The sequence below is a fragment of the Pantherophis guttatus genome, chromosome 1, assembly GCF_059756535.1.
Source record: "Pantherophis guttatus breed Tessera chromosome 1, ASM5975653v1, whole genome shotgun sequence".
NCBI lineage: Eukaryota > Metazoa > Chordata > Lepidosauria > Squamata > Colubridae > Pantherophis > Pantherophis guttatus.
This window is the reverse complement of record NC_142063.1, coordinates 95,716,621-95,729,323: the sequence shown is the minus strand read 5'-3', so window position 1 is coordinate 95,729,323 and position 12,703 is coordinate 95,716,621. Positions and strand designations below refer to the sequence as shown.

General features: G+C 38.1%; 1 protein-coding gene across 39 annotated transcripts in view; it reads right to left on the bottom strand.

Moving 5' to 3' along the window:
* The window catches only part of PPFIBP2 (PPFIB scaffold protein 2), a 133,830-nt gene that overhangs the window by 32,113 nt on the left and 89,014 nt on the right, over nt 1–12,703 (bottom strand). For 16 of the 39 annotated variants that reach the window (XM_087878444.1, XM_087878384.1, XM_087878426.1 and 13 more), the window contains 3 exons: nt 8,689–8,781; nt 6,999–7,113; nt 215–276 (listed from right to left, as the gene is read on the bottom strand). In XM_087878444.1, coding sequence (XP_087734570.1) covers nt 215–276; nt 6,999–7,113; nt 8,689–8,781 — 270 coding nt within the window. Of the gene's footprint in view, nt 1–214; nt 277–5,827; nt 5,861–6,998; nt 7,114–8,688; nt 8,782–12,703 lie in introns of all 39 variants that reach the window. The other 23 variants (XM_034417140.3, XM_087878411.1, XM_087878416.1 and 20 more) reach the window with 3 other exon arrangements.

Here is a 12,703-nt window from a genome sequence, read left to right as displayed (position 1 = left end):
TTTTTAAAAAAAATTCTCTCTCTTTAAGAGGGAAAGGCTGGGCTTGTTCTTCACATGAGATAGAAAAGTTAGAGCAGAGCAGAGTTTAGCTCTGTAACTAAAGGCACAAGGCAGGTGCAGCTGGAAGCCAAACAGATTGTCTATTAACATTACCTTCCAACAAACAAAACACAACAATCCCCCCCCCAGGGCTAACTCATAACTGCTTTCTTACCTTTTCCTGATTTGCAGCTAAAAGTGATTCCATTCCTACTTTCAAACGTTGGACTTCTTGGTCTAAAAATGGAAACAATATTTGAACAGTATGAATTACCCAAAATGGTATACAAAATGATCGATGTAGTGAACCATAATATGGTAGCTATTTCACCTTCATTGCCTCTCTTTTCATTTAAATGATAGCAAATAGCTCCTGAGTATCAGTTCCCAGGTTTTATCAGATGTGCATGTCTCTTTAAAAAAAAAAAAGGGGGGGGTAAAGGTTTCCCCTGTCCAATTGTGGCTGACTCTAGGGGGTGCTGCTCCTGTCTGTTTCCCAGCCAAGGGAGCCTGTGTTGTCCGAAAATGCTTCCGTGGTCCTTTGGCCAGCATGACTATCAGTTGTTGTTCCTCTTCCTTACCCTTCTAGCACAATTAGTGATATTTTAAAAAGGAATGGCCTCCACCACCCCCCGTCCCCGTCCCCCACAATTCTATCCTATAAAACCTCCTTTTGATGGAAGAGAAAAGTTTAGACAACTACATAAGGAAGGAGAATGTGCGGAAAAAATTGGCACTATTTTTTATACAACATTCAAGTTAATGAAAATACAATAGAAAATAAAAACACAACAGAAAAAAAAATAGCCCAGAGTTGTACAACTACCCTGTTTCCTCCAAAATAAGACATCCCCTGATAATAAACCCAATCGGGCTTTTGAGCACATGGCAGTAAGGACAAGCACTTATTTCAGGGTTCAAAAAATATAAGACAGGGTCTTATTTTTGGAGAAACACAGTAGTAAAAGATTTAAAGTCTTGTATGTTTAAGTATACACATAACTGTATCTGTGTCTTTATATAGGCAGATTTCTATGGACTACAGAAATTAGTTGCTTATTAAAAAGTAAATCTGCAGCACAAAGTGTCAAAATTTCAAATATGAGAAAATGGACAATTTCAAACTCAAAGTAATTGAAAGTAATTCACAACTTTTTTTAAAAAAAATAAACCTCCTTAAAACTGCTTAAAACATCACTCGAAAAGACAAAGATGGTTATAAAGTTTGGATTTTGTTCTTCTTTTCTATTTCTAAGAATAACTGCCTCTTTCTGCTTTACTAAATGATATAAAAGTCCTTGGAAGAAAATCTAGTAATGCCATTCAAGAGAAAAATGGTAGCAACTTTTCCATTGTATCCTTTTCTCTTGAATCTGCTTAAGGGAGTTTTTGGAAAAGTAAAGTCTTGTTATGCACAAGGCAGGGGTGAAATCTACTTACCTTCCTTACTGGTTTGGAAGTGCATGCACCCCGCGCGCAGACCCTCTGCACATGTGCAAAACCTTCTGCGCATGCGCAGAGGGTAAAAAACACATTACCGTATTTTCCGGTGTATAAGACGACTGGGCATATAAGACGACCCCCAAATTTTCCTGTTAAAATATAGGGTTTGGGCTATACTCGCCGTATAAGACTACCCCTCTTCCAATGCACACCAAATAAAAATTAAAAAACATCAACTGGCTCACCCACAATGTAAAAGCAGCTGTGCTAGTCCCAAAATGGCCCCTGCAACAAGCAGGAACCTCACACAGCCACAAAAAGCCCAAAAAACCAACTTTCACACTTTACACACACAAAATTCCACATACAGCTTTGTGAGATTTTGTGTGTTTGTGTAGTTAGAGTGAAACACTACAAAAACATACTAAATCTCAGAAAGCTGCACAAATATTATTTTATTTTATTTTATTTTTATATGAAAGCTAAATTTAAAACTCCCTAAACTTTAAATGGCTAGGTCCAAAAAAGAACAACTAAAAAAAAACCCAATTAACTATTTTTTTTAAAGATCCCAAAGGGGAAAAAAACTTACCCAATAGAACAGGGGTCTCCAACCTAGGCAACTTTAAGACTTGTAGACTTCAACTCCCAGAATTCCTCAGCCAGCTTTGTTTTGCTGGCTGAGGAATTCTGGGAGTTGAAGTCCACAACTCCCTGCCTGCTTGATTGCAGGCAGGGAGTTGCTTGTTGATGGAATGGATTCAGGCAAGCGAAGCAAGGCAAACAGCTAAGGTAAGCAAGCTGGAGTGGGAAAACTTTTTTCCTTCTCCATGGCTCTGGTGATCCCAACTGACTTGCCTGATTAGCAGATCGTCAGGGCTTGGATCGTCACAGCCATGTGAAAGGAGAAAAGTTTTTCCCTTCTCCATGGCTCTGGAGATCCCAACTGAGTTGCCTGATTAGCAGATCGTCAGGGCTTGGATCGTCAGAGCCATTTAAGGCTCGTCAGAGCCTTTCGGGCTGGTCTGCCTGGTTACAGGAGAACGACACCCGGCGTATAAGACGACACCCGACTTTTGAGATTTTCATGTGTTAAAAAGTTGTCTTATACGCCGGAAAATACGGTACTTCCTGGTTAAAACCAGGAAGTAATGACACCCGGGCGGGTGGGCGGAGCCTCGCACCAGCATCGCTACTGGTTCTCTGAACCACCTATCACAATTGCTACCAGATCGCCCGATCCGGTCTGAACTGGGAGCATTTCACCCCAGCACAAGGTATTCACCACATACTATAACAACCTTTCACTAGTCTTATTAAAATATAAGATTTTTGTCTGTGTGTTTCTTTTAATGTGGGCTATCTTCACGGTCTTCTTCCAGACTGGATTGCAAGTATGCATGTTATCACTAGATGGCAGCTAAGAAAAGCGGAAAACTCAATTTCTTTGCTAACAACTAGGGGCTGCCTGCATTTCTTGCAGCCAGTTTGATTGCCTTGTTTCAATCTTAATTTATATGTTGGATTTATTCTAAACTGATTTACTGTAATAGAACAGCTCAGTCACCCTTCAAAGATAAAACATGGATAAATGGCTCAAATATTGTAAGTACTACTAACTGGATGGAAGATTCTTCACTGCAGACATGAAATTGCTAGCATTTTAGGAAAAAGATATAGCTGATGATGTAAAAATGGATTTGATTATTTATTTATTTATTTTTTATTTATTTATTTATTTTCAGATTTCTATACCGCCCTTCTCCTTTCGGACTCACGACTGTGAACAGCCAAAATAAAACATTTGTACACAAAAGTTAAAATAGATTTAAAATAATTACATTAATAATTATAATATTTGCCCAAACATTTCTGAGGAATTTTAAATGGACATTTCCCAAGTTCCAGAGTTTTTTGTACAGTAATGCAAAATGATTCAATTTATATAAGCTTCAAAGGAATAATCTGCAAAGATGGCAATGTGACACACAAGGAAAGTACAAAGAAAGAATGAGCGCTAATTATGTATATTAGTCAAGTATGGAGGAAATATCATTGTTTAAAGATAATTTCATGCAGAAAATTTGGATTATTCATTCTAATGATTTATAAAGTTGTGCAAAGTATATTTAGTGAGTAGCAGAGTTAGTAATTATATATTTTATTTTAATGTAACTTAAAAATTTAAGTTGAAAGAAAGACAAGGCCATACAAAATTGTATGCAATATGCAGTAACCAGACAGAAAAAAAAATGTGCATTTTGTATTAAGAGATTTTTGAGAACCAATTTGGTCTAGTGGTTAAGGCCATGAGGCTATAAACTGGGGGATTGTGAGTTTTAGTGCCTCCTTAGCCATGAAAGCCAGTTATGTGAACTTGGGCCAGTCACACTCTCTCAGTCCAAATCACCTCACAGGTTTATTGTTGTGGGGAAAATAGCAGGAGGAAGGTATGTTGGATAAGTTCACTGCCTTGAGTTATTTGTAAAAATAATAAAGGAGGGATACAAACAAACAAACATTAACCTTCTAAAAGAGCCACAGGAAGGTCTTTTAATATTGTACTCTAAAAGTACTTCAATAGACAAACAAATTATTTTAAAAGATCAATTTGTATTATTATTATTTTTTACAAAAATATAATGGGTACTGGAAATAAAAAGGAAAAAAGTGTCTAAGAACTGAAGTTAATATAATTGTATCATTTCTCTGCAGCCAAAGGTGGTTTGCATTCAAATATTTTTTTTCAACTATCCAGTCTATCCTACAACCTTGGTGTCTACAATCCAATAAGCAGGTCTGCTGCTGCTTAGAAATCTGTCAAAATTGGTTGAGTATTGCGACCCGCTGTAGAAAAGCACTTAAAAAGATCTTTATGGGTTAGAATTAGATTTTATTACAGATAAACCAACTGAAATCAACAACATGTAATTAAATGGTGGCATTTTAGTTACTCAAACTGTAACTATAGCAAGCTTGTACTGGAATGTATTGACTTTGACAGAGCCTATTTAAAAGTGTTATCTAAATTCAGACAGAAATACTATCTGCAACACAAATCTTACAGTACAAGTAGTCCTCATTTAACAATAATTTGTTCAGTAACTCTTTGAAGTTACAGGGTGCTGAATGAGTGGTACTTATAAGTCCCTGAAGTTACGGCCTTTACAGCACCCCAGTTATGTCATTATTTATTGTTTATTTACCTTTTCATCCCATCTTTATTATTTATAGGTAACTCAAGGCAGCAAACATACATAATACTCCTATCTCCTTCTATTTTCCCTACAACAACAGCCGTGTGGGGCTAAAATGAGAGAGAATAACTGGCCCAAAGCCATCAGTCTCTAGTTATGACCAGAGGAGCATTTCAACTTCTCCCAGCCACCTATCTCCCCACAGTCTCTGCCCTTTTGTCTACCTGCAGGGACTCCTTGGTGGCAGTGTTGGGGCTAAAGTAGAGGCCTGGGCTTTCAGTAGTCTCAGCTGGCCATTTGCATTGTTCTCCAAATAGCACAATGCTATATTCACAATGCTACAGAAGGGCTCAGAAGCTTTCCAAAGGATTGCAAGAATGGTGCAGGCCTCAGAAGAACGTGAATGGCCTCAGGAAGAAGGCCTGGCATGGCTGGCAGTTGTCTTGTACAAGGATAACCTGAGCATGCCCCATCAGCAGAGGGATGAAGATGACAAAAATCAGTTGGGTCGGTGGTATGCAGAGTGGAGGGGTGGCCGGGGCTTTGTGCTGTAGCTCTGGGATGGTTGGCCATGGCATGGAGTCTGAAAAAGCACTCCTCAGCAGTGGCACTAGGGTTGAACTAGTGGCCTGGGGATGGTGCCAGTTGGCTGAGACTGAAGGTCCTGGGCCTCTACTTCAGCCATAGTGCCACTGTATAAAGTGTGCAAGGTGTCCAAAAGACAGAGATGAGAGGGAGCTGGATGGGTGAAGGGAATTGAAAAGAAGGCAGAGGAGGCATTGAAGCTTGGAGCTGAGAGGGACCAACCCGGAAGTGGATCAGGGTGGATCCTTGTTAATGACTGGTGGGGTTTGGTTAGTACAGCAATAGGGACTATTAGGATTGCTGTTGCTAAACGATGTGGTTATCTGACATTGTATTTTACAATCACATCACTTAGTGACATAAATTCCGGTCCCAATTACCATCATAACTACCTGTGTTTAGATGATTCAAATAGCTGTCTGGTTGCTTTCAATAGTGAGTTATTCACATATATTAACATTATGATTTAGCAGCAAAATATAAATTAATGTTCACTGCTGCAGAAATGCATTTTAGCTGAAATTTGTGTTTGAAAGGCAAGAAAGTGAAATCTCAGGGCTTACGTTTTTCTTTTAGCCTTCTCTTATACACTTCCTCTACAATAGGAAATGGAGAAAGTCAATCAAGAATGCAGAAAAAACAAATGAACTATATTCATTTCCACTGAAATATGCATCCAAAAATAAAAGATATACTTGACATTTCTAATCTCTTTCCCATTTTCAAAGGTTGGTTAAGAATGTTTGTAAGGAGCTAACCACTTAAAAAGCACAGGCCCTCTTTTTGGAATCCACAGACAATTCAATGGTCTTCAAAAACAAGTGTATTTGTTAACATTTCTAGCAATTTTTAGCCAATAGTCAAATCTAGTTTTTGACTATTTTTAGCCAACAGTCAAATCTAGTAAACATGCGTTTAATGCAAAAGATGCAACAACATTATGAATAAATAGAACTCCTATCCATTTAATAAGCAATCAATTCCTAGTGTGTCTCAAGACATCTTTGAAAAACATCTTAAAATATTCATTTATTTATGGTAAAGTACCACTAATTCAATTTTACTTGCCCATAAATAAGAGAACAAGATTCAATCATCCACATTTGATCTGGAGGGATAAAAGGCTGAATAATTATTGTATAACATTATGAAATCATCAAGTGGGAAAGGGCCATGTACATCATTAGTTGCAATCCCTGACTCAGTACAGGAATCCAAACAAGCATCTTTGACAGAACTTTCTACAATTTTTACTGAAACACAGCCAGTAAACATATAATTTGCTTGTGTGACTGATGTATAAAGCATATTGGTAAATAACAGAAAGTAAGAATAACATTTAATATTGCCCATTATTTTGTATAATCTGTAATAATAGTGTAGTTAATGAAAAACAATTCCCCTTCTCCAGAATATGGAGAGCAAGTTTATCTTCAGCAAACTCTTAGCAGGTGTATACTCTTGCCTAATATAGAACAAGATTACAGTGGGAATTCCACCTAAATTGCTGCAAGCCAATTAAAACTTTGACACAATATATAGATAATGAAGCAGGATATGGGAATGCAACTGTCATAGCTTAATAAACGCAGACATGCTGTATGGATAACTGAGAAAATCAGTTTTCATTCTCTTTGGCACTATGGCTATCTATTAGACACTTTCATTTTAAATAATAACAGCCTACATAGGATTCTTTAAAACATCTGGCAATAACAGAAATAAAGTGCACACCATTACCTCTCTCTGCAATTTCATTATTTGCTGATGTCCTCGAGATTTGACTCTGTAATCGTTCAATTTCTGAGTCTTTTAGAGCTAACTGTTCTTGAAGCTGTGCTATTTCAGCCTAAGGAAACAGATAAATAATAATAATGTTATTTCTACCGTAACACTTTGCCAATAAAGTAATACACAAAGAATCACTGTGAATTATTTACTTCAACAATATCAGAAACAAGCCCCCCACCTGCTTTTATTCTTTAGGGGATTAGAAGATCAGATAATGGATCCATATATGATCCTACACCTATCCTGGTTTTACACAGCATGAACTATTTATTGCTTTAATTAAAAGGTAGGGAATATCTGGCTATAGGAGTTTCGAGAGAGGAATGGCTTTTGTGTTCAGGTTTCAGAACAACTGTCTATTAGGATATGGTCTAGAAAAGGGCTTCTCAAACTCTTCAACTCAATAACCCTTAATAAAGTTTCAGATTGTTCACTGACCCTCAAGCGTTTATTATATGAACATATAATTTAATAAATACTACTAATAGTACTACATATAATAATAAAACAGCAATAATAATGGATATTGTGGTTCCACTGATCACTTTGCAGAATCTTGGTCTAGAGTCCTGGGGGCTAGATTGCATTCAAATTATTGTACATGTGTACAGTACGTACCTATTTTGACATGTTCTCTATTTCTATGACATTTCTGTGGATTTAACTTCCAGCAGCTGGAAATTGCAAACAGCAAATTAAATGTTCATTGTAACAGTGAGAATTGACTGAAATATTCTGTAAGATTGTTTCGCAGGAGCCAATCTGCACAAAACGTTTTAGGCTTTGTATATTCCTTTCAGAGATGGGATTCAAATCCCGGCGCTACCAGTTTGCTATCAGTAGTGCGTGTGCAGGGGCTTTGTGTGGGCGCAGAGCGTTTTTGATGACATCTGGACAGGTGGGCAGAGCCTCCCGCCGCCGCTACCAGTTCGCCCAAACCGAGGCGAACCAGTAGAAACCCACCCCGATTCCCTTCCTTCTGATATTTCCCTACATCCCACAAAAGCATTCTTGTGAGAAAACTCAGAAACAAAAAGAATCAAAATGCACACTATAACCCTCTGGAAATTAGAATATACATCATAGAACAGTGTTGGTGAACCTATGCTATAGATGGCAAAGGCGACATAACATAGTATTTTGGGTCACATGCCAGCATTCACCAAACCAAACTCCAACCATTTTGAAAGCACACCCCATTCTCTCGTGATTTCTGGAAGATTTCTGGCATGAGAATGGGGTGTGTTCTCATGTGGCCTCCAGACCCTCTGAAAATCACATGAGAACAGGGTGTGCTTTCACATTTGTGTGGTTTTTGAAGAATGCAAAGACTGCAGAAGAGCATTCCCCAAAGCCGTTTCAAGAATGAAGTATCATGGGACTTAGAGTTGCCTTAGGTAGGCTGCAGGGGCCTGTCAACAAAAAGAGAATATTGCTGGAAGATAAGCAGAGCATGGCAGATCTTGGTGATCATACAATTGGACTATATATTTTAAAATCAACAAATATGAAAACAGTTGTTTCTCTTTTGTTCTGAGCAGGGTGCTGGTAGTGGTGACAAGCAGCAGAGTCAAATTGCTCCATATCTTTCCTGGGGCAAAGCTGAAATGTTTCTCTATATTGTGTTGCTTACTTTAGTTGCTTTTAGTTTCCATTCATATTGAGTCCTTTCATTTTCTAGCTCTTCAACCTTAATTTTCAGGTGTTTGAGTTCCTGTAACAAATTCTGGAGAGAAGTGGGAGATAAAAAAATACTTCTTAATGACAGTGCATTTACAGTTCAATCATCTCTATATTAATCACAATGACAAATACATTCCATAGGTAAATTTACAGTATGTTATGGTAAAATGACTTGACTGATAACATTAAAGATTGTAGTAGGGCAGTGTTTCTTAAAGTGGGAGTTTCTTAAAGTGTGGGTCTAGGACTTCTGAGGGGCCCCCAAGAACCTCTCAAGAGTCAAAAAAATCAAAATTATTTTAGCAGTCTATGTTGAAAAATAATATATTAAGATTCCATCAAACAATCATGAGAAGCAAATGCATCAATTTTAATTTTTAATAAGTAAATATTGATAATTATAACCCATACAAGCAAAAGCTCTTTTGGGGTCCTCCATAATTTTTAAAAGTGAGAGGGGGCCCTGAGAGAAAAAAAATTAAGAAACATTGCGGTAGATGAAGCAGAATCAAACACTCTATTTTATGTGGCAGAGTTTTATTTATAAGTCAGAAATTTCTATTCCTAATCTCCTTTCATTAATATGGATATTTGGTATGCTACAGGTAATCCTCAACATACTGTATGACAGTAATGGAGTTTGCCCATTCCATTAATAAATCACGAGCATCGTTAAAGCACCAAACCAGATTTTATGATATATGGGTTTTTTTGCAGTTGTTAAGCAAAATCGTTGTTCGGCTACGGAGCATTTTTGCCAAAAAGCAAAGTAAAAGCTGATTTTTGGCAAAAATTATCATTAGTCACCATCCCATGACAGTGGGACGCTGCAAATGGCCATAAATGGGGGCCAACTGCCAAGTGTCTGAAATGTGCTCATATGGTGGTGGGGCCCACTGCTGAAACTTTGTAAATGAATCATAAGCACCTTCTGGGAGGTCCATCATAACTTTGAACAGTCACTACGCAACTAATCGCAAGTTGAGGACTATCTGTATAAAGTCACTTCAAATTCCATTTTTAGCTTTACAAAAAGACAAGTGTGGTCAACATAACATGTGTTCTTCTAGAGTGAGATGGAAAAGCTAAGTCTTAAGTATCTCCTAAACCAGGAGGGAATTTATAGACTGAATCTATGTAGATAGAATATTCCCACACACTGAAACAGCAATAAAAAATGTATTTCTTAGGTATTGTCATTCTCAGATAGATGGGACTTGGTAAAGATGACCCTATTTGATCTAATCCGATGGGGAAAATCACATATATAATATTTTGGGTCAATTTCTTTTAGCTTTGTTTTGTTTTTCAATTTATGTTAACCACTTACTATGTTATATTTAATGTAAAGCAATGAAACAGACAGAGGTGGAAGCATTCCTTTAAAGAAATAATAGGAGCAAAACAAATATGTCCAAAATGTGATTTTCCAAGTTTCAGAAAATAACACTGCAACTTCAGTAAACCTGAGCTAATAATATATCTTAAAATGAGCTTATGTTAGGCATACCAGTGTCGGTCATATCCTGTTGAATTCTACGAGCTTATCTAAAGTAGCTTTCAGCCTGACATGTAAAGTGGTTTTGATCAGAGTGAAAGTTTATTCTACAAAACCCAGATAGCCCTGAGATGTTTTTGCAGAATAAGCAATTTACTTTAAAGAGCTTTAGACAAAGAAAAAAAAGTGACCAAGTTTTTATAGAGGCTTTCCTCTGTCCCATTCATTTGATTCTCTTAAACAAAAAATATAAAATAAATGCCTATAATTTAAATACATTTTGAAGATCATTGCCTTAAATGGAAGCCCACAGTTAGTAATGTTCTCATATCCATCACATAATAAGAGTTTGATGCACTGTGATAATATATTATAGGTAAACCTTTAAAATTACTTAATAGGGTTAATAAAACTTTAATTACTATAACATTGAATTAAAAAACAGATTATGTCTGAAATGATTTTTTGTTTTCCTTGTTAATTATGCATTACTAAAACAGATTTACCAAACTAAGCAATTAAGTTCAATATTCCTCACATAAATAAGAGGACTGGCTTCTTTAAATAAATACATTATAAATTAATAAAGAAGGATAGAAAGACCTAAAATCCTAAGTCCTTAACTAGATCTTAGAACATAGAACATAGAATAACAAGGTTGGAAGGGACCCTGGATGTCTTGTAATCCAACTCCCTGTTTGAAAAGGAGACCTTATACCAGTGATGGCTAACCTTTTTGCTGTCGCATGCCAAAAGTGGGGGAAGTGTGGGGGGTCATGGGCGCACGTGCCCACATCCATAATTCAATGCACCCCACCCTCCCGCACATGTGCATGCGACCCCCCCCACGCTCCCCTGTGCTTTTGGCACACGATTACACCGTGGGCCCAGTAGGCCCGTTTTTTGCCCTCCCCAGGCTCCAGAGGCTTTCTAGCAGCCTGGGGAGGACAAAAACCGCCTTCCCCACCCCACCAGAGGCCCTCCAGGGGCCAGAAACAGCCCGTTTCCCAACCTCCAGTGGGACCGGAAGGCCCGAAAATCAGCTGGCCGGTGCGCTTGCGCACTGGAGCTGAGCTAGGGCAACACTCGCGTGCCCACCGATATGGCTCCACGTGCCACCTGTGGCATGCGTGCCATAGGTTCGCCATCATGGCCTTATACCATTCCAGACAAATGGTTGTCTAATCTCTTCTGGAAAACTTCCTATGATGGAGCAAGCTGTTCCAATGATTAATTGTTCTCACTGTCAGGAAATTTCTCCTTAGTTCTAGGTTGGATCTCTCTTTAACAATCTTCTGCCCTACACCTCTTGTCCTGCCCTCAGATGCTTTGGCTAATAGGTCGACCCCCTCTTCTCTGTAACAGTCCCTCAAGTACTGGAAGACAGCTATCATATCACCCCTAATCCTTCTCTTCTAGACTAGACATATCTAGTTCTCTCAAACGTTCATCATATGGTTAAGCTTCCTGACCCCTTCATTGCTCTTCTCTGCACTCTTTCTAGGGTCTCAACATCTTTTTTGAATTGTGGTGACCAGAATTGGATGAGGTATTCCAAGTGTGGTCTCATTAGTGCAGTATAGAGTGGTACTCTCTCTTCCTGTGATCTTGATGCTGCCTCTCTATTGATGCAACATAAGACTGTATTGACATTTTTGGCAGCTTCAGCACACTGCTGGCTCATATTCGCTAGGACTCCTAGAACTCTCTCACAGTTACTGCTGGCGAGTCAGCTATTATCTATTCTATACCTGTGCATTTGGTTTTTCTTGCCTATGTGTACTTACTTCTCTAATCACTGAATTACATTTTTTTTGATAGGGTCCAATGTTCAAGCCTGTCAAGGTCTTTACAATTTGCAGTACACTGCAAATTGTATTGCAACTCACAATACACTGTGAGTTAAAATGTTCATATATTAACAAATTAGACAATAGCACTTAGCAATAGCACTTAGATATTGCTTCACAGTGCATTTACAGCCCTCTCTAAGTGGTTTAGAGTCAGCATATTGTCCCCAACAATCTGGATCCTCATTTTACCCACCTCGGAAGGACGGAAGGCTGAGTCAACCTTGAGCCTGGTGAGATTCGATCTGCCAAATTGCAGTCAGCTGGCAGTCAGCAGAAGTAGCCTGCAGTACTGCATTCTAACCACTGTGGCATCGTGGCTCATGAGTACAATTATAATCCATAATTTGAAACTACTTACATATTGTAAAAATGGGTTTTACAAATAAACATCCAAAGGTGGATCACCATTACAATTTTATATCAGAAATAGCCATTGTTATTTCAAGCACAGCTCTTCAGCTTTGACAAAGTTTCACAAAGTATAATGTAGAGTTGTAGGAGATAAAACTGATTTACAACTGGGAGTCATGGCCTATTACTGCCTCAATTCCAGGACAAGACAACATTACTTTGTTATGAAACACAGCATTCTGTAAAAAGAGCATCAATTCATG